The sequence below is a fragment of the Scomber japonicus genome, chromosome 17 (assembly GCF_027409825.1).
Source record: "Scomber japonicus isolate fScoJap1 chromosome 17, fScoJap1.pri, whole genome shotgun sequence".
NCBI classification, from domain to species: Eukaryota; Metazoa; Chordata; class Actinopteri; order Scombriformes; family Scombridae; genus Scomber; species Scomber japonicus.
The window spans coordinates 20,488,231-20,512,195 of NC_070594.1; the positions used below are offsets into that span (position 1 = coordinate 20,488,231).

At 37.6% G+C, this 23,965-nt stretch overlaps 3 protein-coding genes across 4 annotated transcripts; 2 read left to right on the top strand and 1 right to left on the bottom strand.

The window, feature by feature from the left end:
• The first annotated feature begins 3,805 nt into the window (after positions 1 to 3,805).
• Positions 3,806 to 13,343, top strand: rhag (Rh associated glycoprotein). The gene is made up of 10 exons (XM_053336592.1): positions 3,806 to 4,066; positions 9,191 to 9,377; positions 9,573 to 9,723; positions 9,819 to 9,966; positions 10,157 to 10,323; positions 10,410 to 10,547; positions 11,106 to 11,227; positions 11,340 to 11,410; positions 11,545 to 11,618; positions 11,906 to 13,343. Exons 1-10 carry the CDS (start codon positions 3,886 to 3,888, stop codon positions 11,978 to 11,980), a joined length of 1,314 nt encoding a protein of 437 aa, XP_053192567.1. The 5' UTR covers positions 3,806 to 3,885; the 3' UTR covers positions 11,981 to 13,343.
• A 1,325-nt stretch (positions 13,344 to 14,668) lies between these two features.
• On the top strand, positions 14,669 to 19,120 carry si:ch211-22i13.2 (uncharacterized protein LOC553945 homolog). 2 transcript variants are annotated; one of them, XM_053336884.1, is made up of 7 exons: positions 14,669 to 14,799; positions 15,832 to 15,904; positions 16,284 to 16,457; positions 16,693 to 16,754; positions 16,854 to 16,949; positions 17,626 to 17,715; positions 17,809 to 19,120. In XM_053336884.1, the coding sequence occupies exons 1-7, from the start codon at positions 14,797 to 14,799 to the stop codon at positions 17,857 to 17,859; spliced, it is 549 nt and encodes a 182-aa protein (XP_053192859.1). In that variant the 5' UTR covers positions 14,669 to 14,796; the 3' UTR covers positions 17,860 to 19,120. The 2 variants fall into 2 exon arrangements, with proteins under 2 accessions (XP_053192859.1, XP_053192860.1); XM_053336885.1 differs by having other exon boundaries at positions 16,857 to 16,949.
• A 579-nt stretch (positions 19,121 to 19,699) lies between these two features.
• rd3 (retinal degeneration 3, GUCY2D regulator) lies at positions 19,700 to 23,367 on the bottom strand. Its single transcript, XM_053337231.1, has 2 exons — positions 23,078 to 23,367; positions 19,700 to 20,066 (listed from the first exon to the last, which is right to left on the bottom strand). The coding sequence occupies exons 1-2, from the start codon at positions 23,365 to 23,367 to the stop codon at positions 19,700 to 19,702; spliced, it is 657 nt and encodes a 218-aa protein (XP_053193206.1).
• Positions 23,368 to 23,965: the final 598 nt, after the last annotated feature.

Sequence of the window (23,965 nt, forward strand, 5' to 3'; positions counted from 1 at the left end):
GTTACAAAGCAGCGCAGGACATCAGAGTGGTCAGAGTGGTCATGCATGTTGCGTAACGGCACGTGTGGTTCTGAGACAAAGGATGGAGCACATTTAGGCCTGATGACTTGTTTATTTTCCATAAATCAGTGCTTTACGGTGGGGTTGTGACTGAGCAGAGATAAATGGCTTAATGGCTTTCCTGGAATGTGAAGTTCATAGAAAGGCTAGATTAAAACTGATTTGAGCTGATAGAAGAATACTTGTCTATTTTTTCACTACTTAGTTGCTTTAATGTTCAAACTGTCTCTGATTCTGTGAACCTAAAGAAAATGACATTCTTATCTATAGTGGCAATAATAGAGTTTGTTTGAAGAAACTGCCAAATGATTTCAAGACTGTCAAAGCTTATAACAGAAAGGAGCCTGAATTTGACAATATCCAATGTCACAGGCTCAGTAATAAACTCCCACTCTGAATCTCTAGATAGAACTGGATTATGCACAAATGCTTTCCCTTGTGCAAAGCATGAACAGAAAGTGTGTCTTCATCCACCTGTTTTGATGCCCATTAAAGAACCTGAGAGGAAAGATAGGAAGTTACATTACATGCCAAAAAGCTTTTACAATTAATTGGAAAATTTGGCGTGTTGATAAAAAGATAATGGAACAGACAGAGCAAATAAATCATAATGTACATGCATGAAGCATTTCATGTTATGTTTCCACAATAGAGACAAAATGTCTAAAGGCAAAATGCTCTAAGAGATAATGAGGTTGCTAACTGTCATTTAAGGGTTATAATTAACTAGTTTGTTAGCTTGGTTGCTAACAGAACAAGAGACTCAAACCAGTCATTCAAAAGAAGACGTACTTGGAGTGATGCCTATCTTATAATTGCTAGTGTCTTTTTTGTGGAGCTGTGTACTCCAACATTCAAAGGATAAATACAAGTGGAGAGTTAAAAACAATTTCCTCCATTATGGATTCTACAACTTTCAGTTCCCTCAAAGATATGCTATGTCAACAACACTTAATGGTCGATATGCAAATTCACATGTCAAAGTTCATCAAAGTTGAATTTAATGCAAAACCAAACAAATATAATACAACAATATATTTTATAATATTATGAATAATATATGTAAATGATTTTGCTTTATTTTATTTTTTAAACACTTGTGTGACTAGGCTTTTAAAGGAATAGTTGGACATTTTAAGAAACATGTGTATTGCTTTCTTGGTGAAAAGTTAATGACAACATGAGTGTTAAGTATTATCACTATTATTTATCCATACACAAGCAGAATTTTAAAAGAAATATTTGGTTTTGGGGGAGTTTATGCTGTAACTCTTAACATGGATCTGGAGCTGGATTATGCACAAGTAGAGTTACAGATGAACTGTTATCTAAAAGCACTGGTACCTCTAGGTATGTGAGACTGAGAGCATTTCCTGTTATTGAACAGCCTTTTCTATATGAACAGAACTCTCACGCTCTCAATTACAGCTGAGACACTGAACTTGACAGCTCGGGATCCATTGCAAATTATAGACATAATAATGGGTCAATTAATGGCCTACTGGAGTTTCACTGTTATTTCTTAGGGCCAGAGCTACTCTGGGAGTAACACAAATAGTTAGATTGGAGGAGGAAAACAGCCACTGTATAATTTGTGTTTAATAGACTGACATCTCCCCAAAAAAGCTGTAAGTTAAAAGGAAGCTTTGCTAGGGAGTGTCTTATTGTCATTGTCATAACTGCATGACTGTGGTAGTTACACCACAAATCCTCCTCCACTGTTCAAATGTGTCTGTTCACAACAACATGGCTAAGCTCAGTGAAAAAGCCTCCCACCGTCTGCCAAAAATGAGAGTAAAACCCTGATTGAATAATGAGTCAGCATGAGTGGATTAGTTCTTGTGTTGCTGTAGAGTTTCTGATATTTCTAAACATTTGGAAGTAATTTCCCAAATGGTCTGGGAAAACCCTCACTGCACTCAGCTCCAAGACAAACACAAATGTGTTGCTGGCAGTGATTAACTACTCTGCTTGTTCTTAAGGCTCTTGGCCCAAATAAAGGACCTCTGGCCTGGAGTAATTTGGTCTCAGATTGTCACCATACTCACTGTGGGAGCTCAGCACTGGATCTGGACCTTGCAGGCCAATCAAAGCTGTCAGTGTGGATAGTTCAGCGGGAATGGAGGCAAAGTCATGTACATTATGTAACCATGACTCAAGACAGTTGATGGTAAAGGACTTGAACTCTGAAGTAACTTGATCACAGTTACACATACAATGCAGTCTGAAAGGTTCTGACAATGTCCAGCAGTTGTCGAAGCAACCAACCCTGTCTTCTTGAAATTATGTTTATATACTACACCAAACTCTGGACTTGATTAAGGTTAGTGAAAAATCGCAGTTTCAGTTAGCTGACCTTTTTCTGTATTGAACCAAGAGCATGATCTTTTGTTAACTTTAACCAAGTGCTACCAGTGCTTTAACATAACCATAAAAAAGTTTATTATAGCCACTGCAAAGAAATGTGTCACATGACACAATTAGCAAATCTCTGTACAGATCACATCTTCCTTGTCTGGGTTCACTGATGGAAAGATGAAATATATTCTGTGATAAAGTAACATTGATTTCATAGAGAAATAATTTAAGGGCATCATGTACTGTAGGACACTTAAAGCAAGACTGTGTAACTTTTAAAAGATGAAATAGCACAATCTTCCTCTTGAAAATGAAGTTGGATTCATTAAAACATATAAAGCATGTTTCTCATTGTAATACACTTAGGGGTTTTGCAGCGTTGCTTGTTTGGGTTTGATCAGAAACTAATGGTGGCTGATGTTAGCCATCTTAATACCTTGCAGTGTAACTGGATTTACTGAGTCAGACTTTACTTGTATTACTTTTACTTTACATTTCACATATCTTTAGACTAACTGACTCATGATAATATTAGGAGATTATTCAATTGAACTGTAATTCTGGCTGTTGTTCATCAGAAGTAACAGCCAATTTTGAATCAAACTCAAACTATCTACTTCACAGATTTAACATACAAAACATAATAAATATGAGACGTACAACTATCACTAACTCGACCAGCTACAACATTAAAATGCTGATTGCAAATTAATGCACCAGTTATAAACCAATAAAAAACATATAACACTGAAAGGTGGCATTCAGCATAAAGAGTACTTTACTTTAAGTGTTATATTAGAACTTTTACTGTGGTGATGTGTCTAAAACTGCAGGTGCACCAGTCCAGAAAAACAACAGCTGAACATTAAATATCAAGGGAACAGTCTCTAAAGTCATTTGCACAGAGAAAGAGGAACAGTGGTCACTAGACTGAAAAAATATCATAACAAAACTATAATTGTACAGTAATAGTTACTCTCTAGTTTCTTAGGCAAAATATAGATGTAAACAATAAATAACCACATGTAGAGATCATTATTTTTTAATGTTTTCATAAATGTATATTTTAAGACAATAAATAAATGCATCACTCTGGACATCTAGAAGAAGTCAGGAAGTCAACAAAGATAACTTTGACAGTGAAAAATGAGTTGGAGTGAGCAGTCATTAATTGTTTCTCTCATGTCCGCTCACTGGCCGGGTGTCATTAAGTTGTGTTGTGCTTTGTCCCTTCAGACATCCAGAGAGGAAACCCATCCCCGTGAGCTCACGATGGGGGTGTTCACCATCCAGGCCCCAGTCTTCTGCTCTGTCATTGGCCACCACGAAATCTGCACCAGTTTAAAACCAGACACCACTTTCTTCCCTCCCTTCACTCAGCGCAACCCTTAAAAAAGACAGACAAGGAGGGACTGAGTGAGTGAGTGTGGGTGTGTGACTGGAGAGATAACCGAAGTTCATCTCAGGATGCCTGCATACGCCACCAACATGAGGTTGAAGTTCCCGATCTTGGCCTTGATTTTGGAGATTATCACAATCATCCTGTTTGCGGTCTTTACAGTCTACAGTGATGGAACAAATCATGATGACCACAAGAAACCCTCCAATGAGACCCACGATGAGCCGGAACCAATGAAGCTCTATCCCAGTAAGTGTACCTGGGGCTAGTCTCTGAGGGATGCTCTGCTGCTGGATGTCTGAATGTTGGGTCACTACACTATTTTTGAAGAGGTTGAACACATTTCAGATTTAGTTTAAAGTTAATATTCTCATCAACTGGTCAAAAAAGCCTGAAACTGTGTTTAAATTCAGCCAAACTTTGAGACACTTCAACAAAGGCAAGACCCTACAAAGTTAGCACCACTTTTTGGAGTTTGTAGGCTTGCTGACTTAGAAAAAACAAAATGCAGCTTATTTATATTTATTTTAAAAAGGTTATTTTCTTCTCTTGTCTTGAATTTTGAAAGAGAAGCCTTCTTCACAAGTGTTGCTGTTAAACTGAAACAGACCTTTACCTTCATTGGGATAATGTGTATTCTATTTTATGGGTGTAATTTTCCAATTACTTGCAAACAGAAATAGAAGAAATTGAAGGCTATTTTTTAACAAGCAGGTCTGCTGAATGCAATAACAGGAGTCATGGGATCACATTCTCATCCTTCACAAGTCCCTTCAGACACATGCAGCTGAGGAGTCAAAGGGATCCTGCAGGGAAAAGTGTCAGGTTTCATGCAGTGGAGGTCACATGTGATTTATATCAATGTGTTAAAAACAATAGTATAATATTGGTCAAAGACAGGTGGTCAGTGGTTTTACTAGTATTTTGCATTTAAAGGCATAAATATCAAGATGAGGAATGTCTTAAATGTTTCATTAATTGTTTCTCTCATGTCATGTCTCTCATGTCCATTTCTGTTCAAACTGAGTGAGCAACGGAGCAGTTTTTACAGTTTCAGAAAATTCTTTATCAGCATTAAGACAGGTGTGCTTTCCAACTGCATGAATGTTTGCTCATGATTGGGTGGGGCAAGTGTGAACCATAGAGATTAGCACAGTGTCCAGCAATCAGACTGAGCATATCTTTGACTTCATATGGGACGTTTCTTAGAATCATTATTTGGCTCTTTTTCACTGTTTATTACACTGGAGCAAGACACATTTAAACACATGCTTAAAAAAAACCTCTTTGAATATAATGAAATATAATGTGTGCCTATATATTCGAAATATCATGTAGTTTCCATATAAAACGTGCATATACTGGACCATGACTCAGCTTTCAAACTTGTTGTGATGTCATGAAATCCTCTCGTACAGAAACATTTAAAGTTTTTCATATTTAAACTGAGTGCAAAGAAACTTTATATCAGCAGATGAATGTTTAAACACTTCCAATATCTAATATCAAACTCTGCACATACTTTAAAATAAAGTAACAATAAGCAAAACACATTTTTGAGTATGGAGGCTTTAAAAAAGAGATTTACCTACATGTGCTAAAACTTCAAAATTGCCAATTTGAGATATTAAGGGACATATCCCAATGTGTGAGTAAAACACACTTGCTTTTTGCAGGCTCAGTAAAGTGCAAAACGATTTTAATTATGCTGAATGCGCTACAGCCATGACCATTTAAAATGCAATTGGATAACGTGTGTTGCATGCAGAGACAACCTATCCAAAGCATACCAGACATCTGTAATTATAGGTTCAAAGCAAGACAAATAAGCAGTGAAATGCGGACTGGAGCGAGTAAAAAGCTATCATGACTATCATCTTCACAGGGCAAATCAGTTAATTCAAAAAAGAAAATGTAAATGGCGGAAACAAATTTTGTTTGTCTGGTATGACAAAACACTGCAGAGGTTTCCAATTAAGACTCTTGGAAAGTAATTTTATCTTAATTAGGAGATGATTTGCAGATTGAAAATGAGGAAATTTGTTGTGAAGAAATAATTTATCTTTTTGCACCACTTGTATCACTCCCCTACAGACTGCACTACAGTAGGTCCCCTGAGGGGAATCTCTCTCGTCTTGGCTCACCCAATTCTCCACAAGAGCATTACAGAGTGTTACCTAACATCTGGGGTGGTGCCAGTCACTGTGGCTGCTTTCCAACTTTACTTCCTCATCTTCAATGTGCTGTTCACTAGAAGCCCCCTACTACGAGGAAAGCAATTCTTAGTCACCCAGCTGAGAAGAAATTGGCGTGTTATTTGGTGAGACCAGGTTGGAGAATGGAGGGGGGAGTAAAAGTTCAAGCTGAAGGGGCAACCAGGTTTTCTTCAAAAACAGCTCTGTGAATGTAAGCCAAATCAGATATTTACACCTCGACTCACTGCTGCTCAATGTTCAAAAATACTGACATCGGATGTTATGCAGCATTAAACAACAACACAAGAGGATTTTTCATGATAACCCCACAACTAATTTTGCAATAACTCCTTGTTGAGTTATCAAAAGTCACAACATTTTGAGCCACACTCCCCTCTCAGAGCTTGACATGAGTGAGGAATGTCTTTACAGAAGAGAGACAACCATCTAATTGTGATACTCTTTAACCAAAGCAGTGTAAAACATAGGCTAGGTTGACAAGATGAGATGTGACTTTAATTTAGTCTTGGAGATGATTAACCTCAGGTCATTATTCTTTCTTGTCAAAGCAAATTAGAGTATTTAAATGAATTTTAAATAAACGAGAAGATAAATCAGATTTTATTGACAACAAAGTTATTCTTAGTAAAAAGGGTAGCTTTTTAAGTTCAAATTGCTTTTGACTAAAGTAGCCTCCAACATACAGCTCAGGCCATACAGCATTTAAGTGTTTAATTATAGTGATTTTTAGCACATATAGAGAGCAAATAAAACATGTAAAACAAAACATTATACTTAAATCAACATTTTTAGATTTTGCCCCACAAAAATAGATGTAGGCCTATGAGTTTTATGTTGTGAATTACCAAATTACATGTCTAAAATGTGCTGGCATACTCTGTATATTATGTTTATGAAAATAGCTGTGGATGAATGGCCACAAATAAGAAACAAACAAAAAAACATATGCACTCATAATAAAATCATGTGTAAATGATAAAAATGTCCTTTAAATGGGATGCTGAATAGTATTAAAAGGAATAGTAGATGAGAGTTAGATGAGAAGAGTGATACAACAGTAAATATGAAGCTACAGCCAGCAGCTAGTCAGCTTAGCTTAGCATGAAAACTTAAAACAAGGAAAAACAGCTAGCCTGGTAACAAAATCAACCTAACTTCACCTCTAAAGCTGTGGACAACTTCCAGACCAGAACTCTAAAGCGGATAGAGCCAGGCTAGTCTTTATGCTAAGCTAAGCTCACAAGGTCTTGGCTTTAGCTTCATATTTACTGTGCAAATCAATCCTCACATCAAACTCTCTCCAAAAATGAAAAGTATTAAGTACACATTTCCCAAAATGCCAAACTATTCCTTTCAGACTGCAGCACAGCAGTAGCCTAGATGTCTTTTCAGTGACTAAAGTAGGGGAGACCAGGGGCAATTTTAGAAACCCCTTGAACGATTTGGATATCATTTTTATAACTTTTAGAACTATATTTTACATCTGTGCTCTACTTGTTAATGGTCATCAAATGTATTTACTGGTAACAATATCGACTGAAACTCAAATGTTATATGTGCACCCACGTACAGGGGCAATTGTGACAGCATATAGGGGCAATTCGTTCATATAAATACGAAGGACCACAAGAAAACTCCCAAGAATACAGATATAGTTCAAATCATTTAATAACCATTGAATAGTTAATTGCAGTTTAATTAAGACAATATAATCAATCATATTATTATACAAATAAAATAAATAAAAACAATTTCTTATGAATGAGCAGCAGAAACAGCATCACACACAAGAAAAGGTTTTTAACACTTAGATACTGTTAAACGATTTCATCTCCATTCAACAATTAATTCCAGTTTAATTCAAACTGTTAATAAATTATACTAGCTGGGTTGCAGTCTGCAGTTAGAGCTACTGTCTTTCTCCTGCCGGAAATGTCTTCCTTTTTTTATGATGTGATACAAAGTCACATGACAAATGTCATTAGACTTTGCCACAGCCCTCACTGAATCGCCCTTTGACACATCATTGGAGACCACCTCCAATGAGGACCATGGCACTCCCCTTGCTGAGTGCATAGGGCCTATAGCCTACTGTAAAATGTGTAAAATTAAATGGTTCCAACCAAATTCTTGTCTATTTTATCTATTTTAACATTGTTACTAAGTCAGAAACCATTTTGAAAATATTTGGAAAATATTGTGGATAAAATAAAATACTATCATACCTCAAAAATCAGTATTGGCAGAAAAACTTTGCCAAGTCTTAGACATCAGTTTGACAGAGATGATCAAAGAGGGATCATCACAGACCATATACAATTACTTACATGGTTCTGTCTTGTTTCTGATTGGTGCAATTTGAGATGTTACCATTGCTCCTTGTTACCATTGCTCCTGGTCTTCCCTACAAGTGTTCTGTCTAGACAATCTTGGCTACCTTAAGCCTCACTACAGACAGAGGAAATGAAGCCCATTGTTTTACAGTCTGTACATATCTCCATCTATTTTCCACATAAGCAGTTAATCATATTAAGTTTAATGTTTTTTGGGAAACACAGAAGTCAAGAATTAATAACTTTCCTTAACTCTTATTTATAACCTTATGTCCTCTTAAAGAGCTTGTAATATTTAATGTGTTTTTACTGTCAAGAAAGTATCAAATATGGATAATGAAACATGGAACTGCCCCCTAACCCTGTTGTATTTGTATAACAACAGAGAGTAACAGATAGGAGTGTGCTTAATGTCCCCTCTCCCTGAGACTTCATAAGTCTAAACTTATTAAGATCATATGCACTTAATAGAAGCAGAACAAGGCCACAAACTCAACAGGAACAGCATGAGCATTTTCCCAGAAGCCCATTCCGAGTGTGATTGAATTGCTTTTCCAGTTAACAAGTCACGGCTGACAATACAGGCCCTGTGAAAGGAAATGACCCCTGTGAACAGCAGTAAATGGCCAATAAATAATTTAAACTTCAAAGTTAAAAATATACCACCGTGAACAGGAAAATCATAGCAAATGGTGCATTTGTAATTGAAGGCGGTGCATCATAAAAATGTGTCATCTGATTCAATTTCATCCCTACATTTAACTGAGCCTAAAGTGGGACTCAGGGTCAGATCAAAGAACTGACCTCCTTTTTCATGTCTCCAGTGTTCCAGGATGTTCACGTCATGATCTTCATTGGTTTCGGGTTCCTGATGACCTTCCTGAAGAGATATGGGTTCAGCAGTGTGGGTCTCAACTTACTTCTGGCTGCTTTCGGCCTGCAGTGGGGCCTCCTCATGAAGGGCATCTGGCACCGGGATGCGGCTGGCAAGATCCCAATCGGCATCGATTCGTACGTCTGTTGTTTCTCCACTTGTTTTCAATAAGCACCTGACTAACCTTCATGCAGTTAAATATACATCACCACTTGGTTGCTGCTAAGTAAACCAATGACCTGTTAGATGTTGAGAAGCTCTGACATATCACTTTTGGTACTGTTCTATGATTTCTGCTGTCCTAATGACTTGTTATCTTCCTTCTCCTGAAGAATGATCAATGCAGACTTCAGCACAGCTACAGTCCTGATCTCCTTTGGAGCTGTTCTGGGTAAAACCAGCCCTGTGCAGCTCCTCATCATGACTGTACTGGAGATCACCATCTTCTGCCTCAATGAGCATCTGGCAGTTGAAATCCTCGAGGTGAGTTCACTAGTACACATGCATGTGTGATGAATTACATTACATGGATGCATATGGATTGTTATGATTGAATGGTGTCACCTTTTCTTTCACAGGCAAATGATGTTGGTGCTTCCATGACCATCCATGCCTTTGGAGCCTACTTTGGGCTGGCTGTGGCACGAGTACTTTACAGACCGGGTTTGAGGAATGGACATGAGAATGATGGATCTGTTTATCACTCTGATATGTTTGCTATGATTGGTAAGAGCTACTTACATTTAAAACTTGATCTCATTGATTCATAAGTAGCCTCTTACACATGTACGTCATCTTGTGGACGCAAATAAACGAGCAAAAACAAATCCATAAATGCTAGACTGCAGTGTAATTTTATATGAGATTTTTTAAATTAATTGTAGAAACACTGTTTCATTGTTACTCTTTTCAACAGGAACCGTCTTCCTGTGGATGTTCTGGCCCAGTTTTAACTCAGCCATTGCTGATCCTGGCTTGCCTCAGCTCACAGCAGTGATCAACACCTACCTCTCCCTGGCCGCTTGTGTGCTCTCTGCCTATGCCATCTCCAGTCTTGTGGAGCACAAAGGAAAACTGGACATGGTCAGACAACCGTCCTTTAAAATTAACAATAGGAGCACTGTTTCAGACATGTGATTTAATTTTTTTAATATCTTGATATATTTCAGGTGCACATCCAGAATGCCACCTTGGCTGGTGGTGTTGCCGTGGGAACATGTGCTGACATGAACATTGGGCCATTTGGCGCTATGCTGATTGGATTTGTGGCTGGCATCATTTCTACCGTGGGCTTCAAGTACCTAAGTGTGAGTTTAGAGTCAAAGCAATGACGCGACATTATAAAACAGCAATACTGATTAAATTATAGTTTAATTAAGTTTTGAAAATGTACTTGATCATTGGGATTTTAAGTATTAAAATGGGAAAACAAATCTATAAAAATACACAAAAAAATTCAATTTTAGCATCTCAAATGTGAATTTTGTTGTTGTTCTATATATCTGCCTTTTGAAATGTTGGTAGGATAAGAGAGGACATTTGAAAATGTCACAGTGAATTCAGGGAAACTGTGATTGGCATGTTCCAGAATTTGCTGACATTTTGTAGATTAATCAAGTAACTAATCTGTACATACAATAATGAAACCATCACCTGCAGAAGATTTGATACTCAACTCAAAAAATGTTTATCAGTCCACAGTTTTTCATTGTTATAGATGGAATCCTGTATATTTCAGTGATATGAAGGCTGAACTTCATGCCACCTCAATTTTTAAATCAAAATGCATATTTTGCCCTTTCAAATCCTGTTTGAAAAGTCAATCCTTTGGTTGTAAAAAAGATGCCTTTTTCCTTCCTCTGTAGCCTATCCTGGCAGCCAACCTGGGCATCCAGGATACCTGTGGTGTCCACAATCTGCATGGCATGCCCGGCATCCTGGGCGGGTTGGCTGGTATCGTTGCTGTCGCTTTGGGGAAAAAAGACGGGTAAGGGCCATTCACCAAAATATTACATTATAACTTTGAAAAAATATATTACTTCAGCTACATGTAAGTTTGAAGCTCTTAAATTCCTGTCTTCCTTTCTCCTCCTCTACAGAGATGCTGCCATGCAGGCTGCTGCCTTGGCTTCATCCCTCGGGTTCGCTTTGGTCGGAGGTGCTATTACAGGTGGGTGGAGATGAATGAAAATTAGTCCATATGTGAAATGGGCACAGGGTTCTCTTCTTCTTTCTTATAATTCAGCAAAAAGGGCAACATCCTGAGCTGAACTGGTGACTGAACAATTCTTCTTCTTCTTCAAGGTTTAATAATGAAGTTGCCCTTCTGGGGACAGCCTCCAGATCAGAACTGCTTTGATGACTCTATTTACTGGGAGGTAAGAGATCCCGATCCTCATTAATATTACCTCCGGTCTCTGACTGTTGAGCATCAAAAGTGATAGATGCAGTAGCCCAATATTTTTAAAAGTTATTAAATCAGTGATTAAAGGATCATATTAGATGGATGTGGTTTACTGCGTCAGTAAAATCAAGATTTTACCACATTGGCTTTCATTCATAGAAAACTTTTTTCCTGTGATTATTTGAAATATCAGGTATTGCAAATCAGACAATAACCATTTGCTGTCTTACAGACAAATGATTCACAATAATTCTTTTCCAGGTTCCCGCAGAGGAGGAGGAGAATGAGGAGAGTGGGGCTCATGCCGATCACTCAAAGAACAAAGCAGAGGTGTAAAACATTTGAGTTAGAAATAAAAGTTTTAAGCAGAAAATCATTCATCAATAATACATTTTGGGTTATTTTTCACCATAGTGCAGTTTACATTTTTAATTTGGAACACAATAGACAATAAAATATCATAAAGGTAATCTGATTCTTACAATTGATTTGGTTCATTCAATCTACTTAGGAATTTGAAAGGAGTAACCATCAGGGATTTTTTTTTACACTGAAAGTTGTGATCAACAGTTCACAATAGTCATGAGCCACAATAGTGGGTCACACCATAGCTTCACTGTTGAAACACTTCTATAAGCTTTTTCTTTACTGTGTTTTATATTATAAAAACATAAAAGCATGTTTTAAGACATTAGTATAGTGTGTATTTTCCTTCATACATTCTTCTATATTTTAATATACCTGGCATACGTATCTGTGCTGAGGCTTTAGGTCAAAGACAGGAATCAACCCAGGCTTTGATCTGCTGCTTCGTGTTACCTCACTGGAGCCCAGTCCTTCTGCAAGGAGCTGCAGTCAGACTGTGTGAAGTCAGCTTGGCTCTGACATGGGCAGGGATAGTAGCATAATGATCTTGTAACTAATAAACTTTTGTGTGTCTTATCTTCCACTGCTTCCAAACATTTTCTATCCATCTGAGGGCAGCTTAACAATTTCTTCAATGCAATAATGAACTGTGCATTAGGATTGGCTGTCACTGGGCAAGCTGTGTTTTTTTTTCCTGTTTTCTATTTACATCTGATGTACTCTTTTGTGTACATGCAGTTTAGCATTTAGATGGATTGACATGGTCAGTTTGATTAAAGCCCTGCACTGTCAAAGAAAAACTGGTACTGCATGTTTTTAGATATCTTTATAAAAATGCATCAGGATCTTGCAGAAAAAAAGAACAGGCTGGCATTTATTTTAGGTGCAAATGAGACAAAATGTGATGTTGTTGTTTTTTTACCCATTATCACCTTAATGCACCTGTTGGTGTATGTTCAGTCTCTTTCTCTTTTTCTGCAGTTTAGTCATAGTAAAATAGTCTTCTTCAGTCTTTTTTGAACTGTCACACATGTGAAAGACTTTACTGTGTCTATCACAGTATTAGACTTTGCTTTGGCTGCTTGATATCTTTTGAATCTGCAGAGTGTTGCAGTGCTGACAGACAGATTTGTATTGTGTCAAAACATAGGACTGCAGGGCTAGATGAAAATGACTACGTGTAGACTTATTCAATGATATTTTAGTTTGTCAGATTATGTTTGATGCTCAGACCACTGAAACACACCAAAATTTGTATTTTTATACAGTGGACATGTGCTTTTATTTGTATAATATACTAATACTGTCATAATAAATATGTTTTTGTACAATACCAGTGGTTATGTATGATTTTGTTAAAAATGCTTCAATATTAACAACTGTGTTAATGTGGACTCAGATAATTTTGGAAATCTTACGGTGTTATGATGTCTTTAAGTCAGAAATGTATGATGAATTAATAAACTCTGTGACTTTTTAGCTGTGCCTGAGATGTGACCATAGAGATGGGAATATGTCAGTTGTCAGCCCACCACTTCAGTGCTCCCTGGTGGACAAACTGTGTAACAGCGTCATTGTTTCTTAACACAGAGTATCTTTGGTATTTTTGTAGCAAATAGTTGATAATTATCCATCATATACATGTATGTTGATTAGAGCTGCAACAATTTGTTAATTCATCAATTAGCTGATCGACAAAAATTAATCAGCAACTATTTTGATGATCAAATACTCTTTGATCATGAATGCCAAACAGTTGCTGGTTTCAGCTTCTCAGACATGCTTTTCTTTGTCTTATGGTTTTGAAAAATAAAAAATGAACCCCTTTAAATGTATTAAATTGTTTAAAAGTCTTCCCCGTTTAATAGTCTTTCACACACAGCAGCACTGCAACACGGATGTATTATGAAATCTTCCTATAAGTATTTATTTAATTGTTATCAGTGTTGGGGAGTGACTTGTTACATGTAACAGAGTTACTTAATTTAATTACAAAAGAAAAAGAAATGCTGATGATTACAAAGGGGGTTACATCTGAAGTCAGACCTTTAAGATTTAGCTCAGGAGGATTTCTTTCTAATTTTTTAATATTTAACATGTTACTAAATACATATATTGCTGTTTTTAATTCTTTGAAATCAATATTTCATTTATATTTTGTAAATAAATCATGGTGTAGACCTTATTTGGAGCACACATGGGCTTAAATGTGCCCATGCAAAGACTTTTGACTTTTTTCGTAAACTATCCTTATTTTATATTCCAAAATCTATATGAACTAATGAGACATAAATCTTGCTTTATAAAAAAATATCTTGCTTATAAATCATGTCAGTATCCATGAAAAACACCTGAACTTAGATTTTGGCACTTAATGGGTACACTTACCCTAACAGCTGAAAATATTGGTTAGAAAATTAGAAAAAGTAATCAAATATAATAAGTTATATTATTTTGATTAAGTAATTGAAATAATAATTTATTATTTTAAATAGGGTAACTAATCATCTGTAACCTATTACATTCCCAAAGTAACCTTTTAAACCCCTATTGTTTTATCTATCCATGCCCTGTACATGTCATTCTATATCTTCACCGGTAGAGGCGCTGTCAGATGTTTTCCTCCGTTGTTTTGAACGTAGCGAGCAGCGGTGCATCCTGGGATACAAAATGCCTCCTACGAGTGCTAGCTAATGCTAACTTGGACTACACAACTACGAATAAAAATATATATTACCTCGTAGTGTTCGTATATTTCTCATATTAAACTATACTCAGCTGCTACCATGGTGAGTACTGACGTGCTTGTTACACTGACAGCAGGAGTTTAACAGCTACATTAAACGAAGCCTGATTAACGTCCAGCAGCAGAGAAAGGTTCATTAATGCCGATATTTCAGTGGGTTTATAATCAATAAGTTTGTAAACAAAGTCACGGCTGTTAGCGCCATGTCTGTGATAATGCTCAAGGTGAAACTATATAATGTGAGAGGTAATAAGCTAATACAAACATTTCTCCAGAGGTGGAAGAAGTATTCAGACCCTTGACTTAAATGAAAGTACTAATAAAACAGTGTGAAAATACTCAATTACTAGTAAAAGTCCTGCATGAAAGAAATTCAGCTTACGTAAAAGTACATACATTTTGAGAGCTTGGTGTATAGCATTGGAGTAAACGTAAAGGTTTGGTCCCTCTGATGTGACAACATTATATTATTAATTCTGAAGCATCAGTGTGTAAACAGCTTGTAACTGTTGTAGCTGCTGGAGGTGGAGCTAGTTTACACTACTTTATATACAGTTAACTAGATTAGGTAAGTGGGTCCCAACCTAGGTATGGGGCCCCTCCAAAGGGTCACCGGATATATGTGAGTGGTGTGAGATGATTAATGGGAGAGGAGAGAAGAAAAAACAAACATCTGTTTTCAGTTTCTGTACACTTTCTCTAATCGTTGATTTGTGGTGAAATATTGGATCATTTGAACATTTACTGAAATGAAACCATGTGAGAAGTTTAGAGGGATAATATTACTAACTGGTGGAGCTGTTAATAACTTAGACATCTGAAATGTGAGCCCGACTACACATTGCATTTTGTAAGACGTCAAATGCCAAAACCATTGGTTTCATCGTTAACAATGTGTTGTAAGTAACTAAAGCTGTCAGATAAATGTAGTAGAGTATAAAGTACAATATCTCCCTTTGAAATTTAGTGGAGTGGAAGTTTAAGCAGCATCAAATGGAAATACTCAAGTAAAGTATAAGTACCTCAAAATTGTACCTTTGTTATTTTCCACCTCTGTATTTCTCTTTGTTTCTAGTCAACAAAGTCAGAGTGCAGAGTCTCCAGTTCCACCTCCAGAACAGATGAAAGGAGGAGATCGAGCAGCAGAGGCAAGAAAACCTGAAATATAAACTCATCATCATATCAAACATAAAACTAGCCAGTGTGGCAACATCCACAGTGTCACTATCTTTTCATTCATTTTCACTGCTGTCTGTTAAAACTGATGAAGTATGCACATCACATTAAATTCAAGTGCTGTTTTCATTATTTCACTACACTGTCTGGTTTATATTAGAATCTCCAAATAGTGAAGTAGCTATTAACAAAAATGGAAAATTGCCTAAGTTCACTGTTACCACTGGGCACTTGTAATTTCTGCCAACGTCTTGCTCTTAATAAGCATCAGTTGCAACTCTCTGTCTAAATATGAAATTATCTTTTGTATTTTGGTTTGTTTTTGCACTGATGTGTCATCTGTTTTTTCAGGACGAGAAAAAAAGAAGCGGAAACGCAGCCGTAGCAGATCTTCCTCGTCGTCTTCCTCTTCCACTTCATCATCTTCATCATCTTCTTCTTCTTCGTCGTCGTCCTCCTCCTCCTCTTCTTCGTCAGGCTCATCACACTCATCCAGCCGTAGTCGGAGTAGCTCCAGAAGTCGTGGTCAGTGTATCTTTGAATTACTTTGGCTTGTAAAGTCATTGTGGACTTATACATTTGTCCTAAAATTGATTTATCTCAGATTTTTTGCAGTGCTGAGCAGGAACACTGAATTAATATCTAATGCTTTCATGGATATATTTTGCAAAGTGTTTTAACAATCCACACAGAAAGTCTGTTTTTCATCATGACTTATATTGACTGTTAGTTATGATTCATTGTGCTTTGTTGTTTTTAGACTCTCACAGTAAATCCAGAAAACAGTCTAAGAAAAGAAAAAAGGAAAAACAAACCAAAAAGGTAATTTTCTGTGTTCGGTTTCATGCATTACAAGTTCAAAATGATGATTTTTCTCACAAAAAAAGAGTTTGACTTTGTTTTGTTTTTTTAATACTGGAGCAGAAAGGAAAGAAAGAGAAGCGGCATAAACGTAAAAAGGACAAGAAATCAAAAGGAGAAGAAGAAGAAAATTCAGGACCTGTTCAGATCTCCAAGGTACCACAATGTACACACAGTTAAATCAGACCAAAAAATGCCTTTTCTTACCTATGTGTCAGTTGATGTATTATTCTGTTAGCTGTTATCCAAAAATGTATTTGACCACTCAGTCAGCAGCAAATGAATATATTCTATCATGAAAAGTGTGATCATAGCCCATCAAATGAAGAATCCAAGTCTATCCTGCTAACTGGCACTAGCAGCAGTAACAAAAGACTGTATCTGTCATATAGAGTTTTTATATTTGTGTTCAAACATTCAGCATTTAGCCTGACACTCAGGATAAACATGTCGCTCCACTTCATGCTGCTCCAACTCTTTTCTATGTATGAATGATCCAGAAGGCACGTGCACCATAAAGCTAGCATCTGTCTATTTGCTATGTTTAACTAGGAAACTTTAATCTACTTAATTAAATTACTCTAAAATCAAGTCAGCTCTGACTTTCTGTTTTGCTACAAACTGTGACTCAAGACCAATAAGATAAGTGAAGACCATTTAACTGGACCTTATTGGGTCACTGTGGTCAAAGTGATTATTTTGAAATAGTTTTATCAGCCTTAGTCTTCTGATATATTTCAGTTCATTGTCTCTTATGTGTCAACACAAGTACTAATAAGTAAATTGTAATTTTTTTGTATTCTACTCTTAAAGTTTCTTTTTTTTCTTTCAGTACTTGAAGGAGAGGAAGAAAGGCAAGTACAGCATGATCTCAGGAAAGAAAATAAAGATGAAAGTAAAGAAGTCGAAGAAAGATAAACAGGTATTCTCAATCTCTTAATGCAGTCAAGTGAGCAAGTGTGCCTTTACAGACTTTTAATGGATTCTTATGTTTTGTTTTGTGTTTTTTTTGCAGCGGGACAAAAATCGAGCAGAACTTCTTGAGTTCTTGAACTCTACTCTGTGAGGGCACTGTGGACACCAGCAGCTGGGCTCGGACATGGCAGCAGAACTCAGGAAACAACGAGCTAGCTGTCCAGGAGATCAATACAAAGGGGTTTCTGTGGAAGAGATGATGAGTAGGACTTGTATCAACACAGAAGAGCAGCACCGAGCTGAAGGATTGAAGAAGCATGTTGCCATGCATTCCACTAGCCAGATTTTCATCATATACTGTCCAATTGGCCAGCTGAGCCTGGTAGCTGATGAGAAGAATTAAAGGATGGGTTCTGTTGACTCATGTTCCCAAATTAACATTGAAATAGGTTTTTCTTGTTGCCGTCATACCTCCTGTTCATACTGACCATTAGAAGATCCCTTCATAACTCACTTACAATGTAAGTGATGGGGGTCAACATCCACAGTCGTCCTTTGGTGCGAAAATGTATGTGTCGTCCATGTTGCAGATATCCACTTGATATGATTAACTTAGACTGATGAAGTCTCATATAAGCTTCACATCAACTTTTAAATGCATTTTTTGCACAAAATGACTGTGGACACTGAAGATTTTGGACTCCATCACTTACATTGAAGGCACATTTGAAGGGGAACTTTCAACCGCCAGTATGAACAGAAGGAACGATTACAGCGAGGAAAACCTCTTTCTTTCTTTCTGTGTTCATATGTAACCCTGACTGTTTTAGGACACACTTGAAAAATGATGAACTCATCCTTCAATGATGCAGCGTCATCAGATATATAAGCTGTGGCCAACTATATTAGATGAAGGTTTTTGTCATCAGACAGCTTTGAAAGTGGGAGGACTGTCAGTGATCAGTATTGTAAGATGCTTGTTGTTAAAACGACAGCCCCCATTTTTACTTGCTGACTATGTCAGTTATTCACGACCACCCAACAACATTCACGGCAGCCCATATGTGTATTTTTTTATAGATAATTGACTGTTATTTTTCCACAGTATAATTTGGCTTGGGAACCACGCTGTTATCAGTGTGCAATGGTGTCATAGTTTTTAATGTGTACATTTTGTTTAAAATATGAGAAATGACCGTGTTGATGATTGCTTAATGTCTTAGTCATAACATTCATTTTCCCAGTGATATCAGCATATTGTTTCATCATTAATTTTTATTACATTTAAATATAAAATACAATCATTGTTAGACCCCTGTATCAAACCAGTTGAAAGCTTTATATGGATGGTGTTGTGTACTGTTGAATTTTGCTGTATGACAAAAAGAAAAGGAACGGCAATAAACTGCTGGATTTGACTTTGTGATCGTTTCGTTGCATCTCTTCTTCTTTGACACCATACACACGCAAGGAAAGCTTCCAGCCTGCTGACCTTGTATGATGAATTAGTTTGCAGAGTCCTTGTGTGCTGTTAGAAGAAAACAGTCTATGGAGAGAGAGGATGACTCACTCTCTGAGCAACAGAAATGTTAGTACTTGATTTATACTGATGTGTCATAGCAAATAGTCTAACTCAGGCCATTTTGTGTTGTATGATGAAACAACACCACCATACTTCATTTATTCTGCAACTTATAGGGGTTAAGAAATCCACTACATACATACACATCCCCTCCAGGCTACAATAAATACCCCTAGATGCCCACAGAATTTAAGAACACTGCCAGAGAGGATAATCTCAGTTTAAACTGTTTCCATTGTCAATGTGCAGAAGATCTGAGGAAAACATCTGACATTACCTTTTCAGAGCAAAAGGTAAAGCGGTAAATGGATAAGAACTGAGCTGGTCTGACTGATTCCTCCTGAATCGTCTGGTGCACATGATACTCATCTGTCCAAGTGGTCCAACATCCCACAATCACTGTCCCACATCAGACAACCTTACTGCTGTTTGCTCCTTTGTATCTGAAGTCAGGCATGCTCCACACCCTTGGTGACCTCTCACCCCTCTCCATCCCTTTCTCCACATCTTCTGACACGGTTTTGAGGTCGCTCATCCCTGCTCCTTCAGCCACCTCTGAGGTCAGGCCCACAGTGCTGCCGAATGGGTTGATCTTGATCCGGGACCTAAAGTTTACGAGGGACATGCTCATGGCACGTTTGTTGTTCCACTGGCGGGCAAGCCGCTGCGCCTCCTCCTCCTCCTTCAGGTGGTCAAGAGCCTCCATGAGGACGGAGCGGAAGAGGCCGGACACCTCCTGCGCCTCGGGCTCGTTGGCCTGCATTACCTCACGAAACCTGTGCAGAGCCAGACACAAAACACAGACAATGAGCTGGTGAGAAATTATCCAACTGTCAATTATCAGCTTGTCAGTCAGATGTGATTTTACACATGAAGATAAGAGTACTACTCCTGCCTTTGGCTCTGGAGCAAGCTTTTAAAAGTCTGACAAAATAACCTTGGGTCAGGCATGAGAGACTTGAAATTTATGAGACATACACAGCACTCCTTATGTGGAAGCTCCAAACAGAGAAAATGGCACAGAAGCAGAAACTCTTCAAATTGATCCCAATTCAAACCAATGGAAAATGTCATATTTTGCTATGTTCATCTTTATATACATATACATATACAACTGACACCATTTCTGAAATGTCTGAATTTATTCTAAATTGGTGGTATTCCCCTTTCAAGACAGAAAGAGAACTTTTTTCTTCTTTTTTTGCATCACCCACAATCAATCTGACCACTCACACGCAGACTTAAATACATTAGATTTAGACTAAATTTAACTGTAATAAATACTAGCGACGAAATAAAATTAACATGAAAATATTAAGTAATACAACAGAAATGCCACAAACACATATCTCTCATTTCTATCAGTAAAGGATGTGCTGCATGTAACCTGAAGAATCGACCTGAGGCCTGGAAACAAGGATTTTTCCCTCCAGGGTTTTATTGCAGCTATGGACCAAAAGAACATCCACATATTACCTCCTGCTACCTTACCCTCCCACCCACCTCCCCCCACCTCCCCCCAATTACCCCTTCTAATAAGAGGAGGCTACAGCCGTAACAAGGCTTTAAATAGAAATCTATATTTGGGAACCTGTTTCCCAGTAAGTGTTCCCAGTTAACTAATGATTAGCTCCCTTTTTCTCTGCCTGTATCACAAACACTTGTTGCCTCTGAAAAGAAAAGATGCTCCTAAAAGGCCATTGCAGTCACTGTTAGAATGAAACTACAACATAAAAAATTAAGAATTACCAATAAGATGGAGATAAACTCAAATCATCATCAAAGGCACAATTCACGATTTACTTATGAATAAATGTGTAGCTCCATCATCAAGATTCAAAGCACACAACTGAAACCTGCAATTATTCTCAAAGTGATAGATGGATCTTTAGCTGTAATAAAGTATTAACACGAGATAATGATTTAAAGTCGTTTATCAGGTCTGACAAAACTAAATACAAGGCAAATTTATTATATTTTTCTAGAGCTTTCAACCACATCTCACAAAACCACAAAATACAGTTGAAAGTTCGCTTTCGTTCAAAATTTTCATTTTGGATATTGTTTCATTTGGACCCTGAGAACAGTAGCACTAGTCACTAGTCACCTTGTGGAAGTTAATGAGGATTAAAATGAAGAACAACAAATCAAGTCATGGCTGAAAATCAAGACTCTTATATACAAGGACAAGCTTGCATTTGAAAAACCCTCATGTGCCTCTGTTACACAGAGACCATCAGTTAATTACACTTTACAGCCAATCTGACAACATAGGACTCTACCTCTTTGCAGATAATTAAAGTAAAAACACCAGGGTGTCCCTGCTGAGCACAACACAACGTGCCATTTCCACTTCACTCTTAGCACCTCAGTGACTGTTCAAATTAACACATATCAAACTGCTTCCCAAAAACCTGTCATACTCTAACAAGACACCTGAGACCTCAGCAGCTTTCTGTGAGCAGATGCTTAAGGGTTCAGATTAGAGAACAAAGACACCAATGCGTTACAGAGTCATGTGTGGGATGACAGAGAAGTTGGCCGGCTGTGCTTGCCAGAGAAGACGCTTAGTGTTTGTCTGTCCATTGGCAACGTATCTTGAAATCATATGAACAGATTTCAGTGGAATTTACCTACGCTCTAACACAGTGGATGAGAGTGTAGGAACAACTAATTACGTTTGGTGGAGATCTGGATCTGATATGTTTTCCATTAGGTGTTTATTTCTGTGAGATCAATGTCTTACTGTGCATAAAATATTATCTAACTTAATACTAAACAAAAATTAACAGGTTTGTTTTCCCGAGATGTTTGGACAGTCTTCCTATAACCTCCAAATATGAGCATTCGGAGTTCAGATGGACCTTTTTGATTTTTTTCTATTAAAACTAAATTAGACTAAGTTTAACATCCAAATTAGTTTAGTTTTAATTTGCAGCTCTGAATCAGAGGCTGTCTCTACAGTACATCTCAAGAGGATATTATGGCTGATGTCATCCACGTTGTTTCATGACTCACTGTCCGCTAGCTACAGGATGTCTCTGACTGACATCATCACTACAGTCTAGTGTTCAGCTAACCAGAGAAAATGGTTGAAGTTCACAAATTACAACCAAGCTTTAAACATACTTATTCTCTGTTGATAGAAGGTTACACTGTATCTGTTTCTATGGGCTGTTGTGGCTTCAGCCTAATACATAGTTGTTATTAATCTGTACTTCATGCAGCTGTGGAAGATCAGATCCTTCAGTTAAGCAATTATAAATACAACAATGAAGAAGTCTCTATTGCAAGTAAAAAAGCCTTAATTTATCTAAAATACTTCTTGAGTGACAGCACAAATGTATTGTCAACTAAATGTACTTAAAGTGTCAAAATGTTGCTCTGTAATTGTTTATATGGATGCATCAGTGCATAAGTGCTGATGCTGATTTGATTTATTGATTTGAAGCTTTTGAAGCTGAACCACTTTCTGCACTGTTGGGTAGCTTACTCCAGTGGTTGTCAACTTAGGGGTCAGAACCCCTTCAAAAGGCCACAAGATGAATATGAGGGGTCTTGAAATGATAATTAGGGTTGGAAAGAAGGAAAACTGTTTCGCCACTGTTTTTGGATGATAAATTGTAACCTGGAAACTAATAACTGTAGCTGTCAAGTAAATGTTTAAATAAGACCACCTGAACTTTTGTCTGATAGAAGTAAGTATTAGAAAATATCTACTTAGTTGTTTTCCACCTCAGACATTATATTCCTGTCCCTGTTATGATGCAGTTTGATGTCTCCTTACTTGAGTATGACCAGCCCGCAACAGGAAGGGGGCACCTTGGCACAGAGGTCCTCCAAGCCGAGCCTCTCTCCAGTGCTGATGCTGTAAGATGAGCGAGGTGTGCTGACCAGCCAGCTGTAGTCCACTCCAGTCTTGAGGCGCCGGTATTCATTCTCTCTCTCTTTGTGCAGCCTCTCCGCCTCCTTTAGCTGCCAGCTGAACTCCAACATCAAGGTGTCAGTGACCACGTCGGCCGGGTCCCGCCGGGGGCTCCGGTAATAAGGCTCGTTCCAGCTGAACCAGGAGGCCATGGTCCTGTCCTCCTTCACAGCCGCCTGATGAGGCAGAGGCAATCAGAGAGAGTCATCACACTGAAATAACTGAATGTGACCTTGAATTAAATGAGAGCACAGATTATAACTGCCGAGCTATTGAAATGTTTGCTCAAATTAATTACTTTTGAAATGGATTGCCTTTTTGCAAGCGTGTGTGTGACTGGATGATAATAGGAGAATGCATACTACATTAAGTTTTGTGTGTTTTCATAAGAGACCATGACAATTTCTCTTTGCATTTCTACGTTTTGCAGTGTTTGAAACCTGAAATCTATCAGACAAGACAACACAGAGCTGGCATACTGAACATTTAAAACATTGTGCGGCTGATTAAATGTTCCTGCTTTTCAAGGTTGCCGCATCCTCTTAAGCCTGTTTAGACATGTGTACATATTCCCCATCTCCTCGTCCACCTGCGCTTTGTTCTACAGGTGTCACATTCACACCCACAGATGCTGCTTCAATTCATTTCAATTCTATTCATTTCAATCAGTCTTTTGTTTGAACAGTTTTTGTAATGAAGGCACAGAAGACCACTGATTCAAAAGGTTTTAGCTTCACATTCACTTTACGC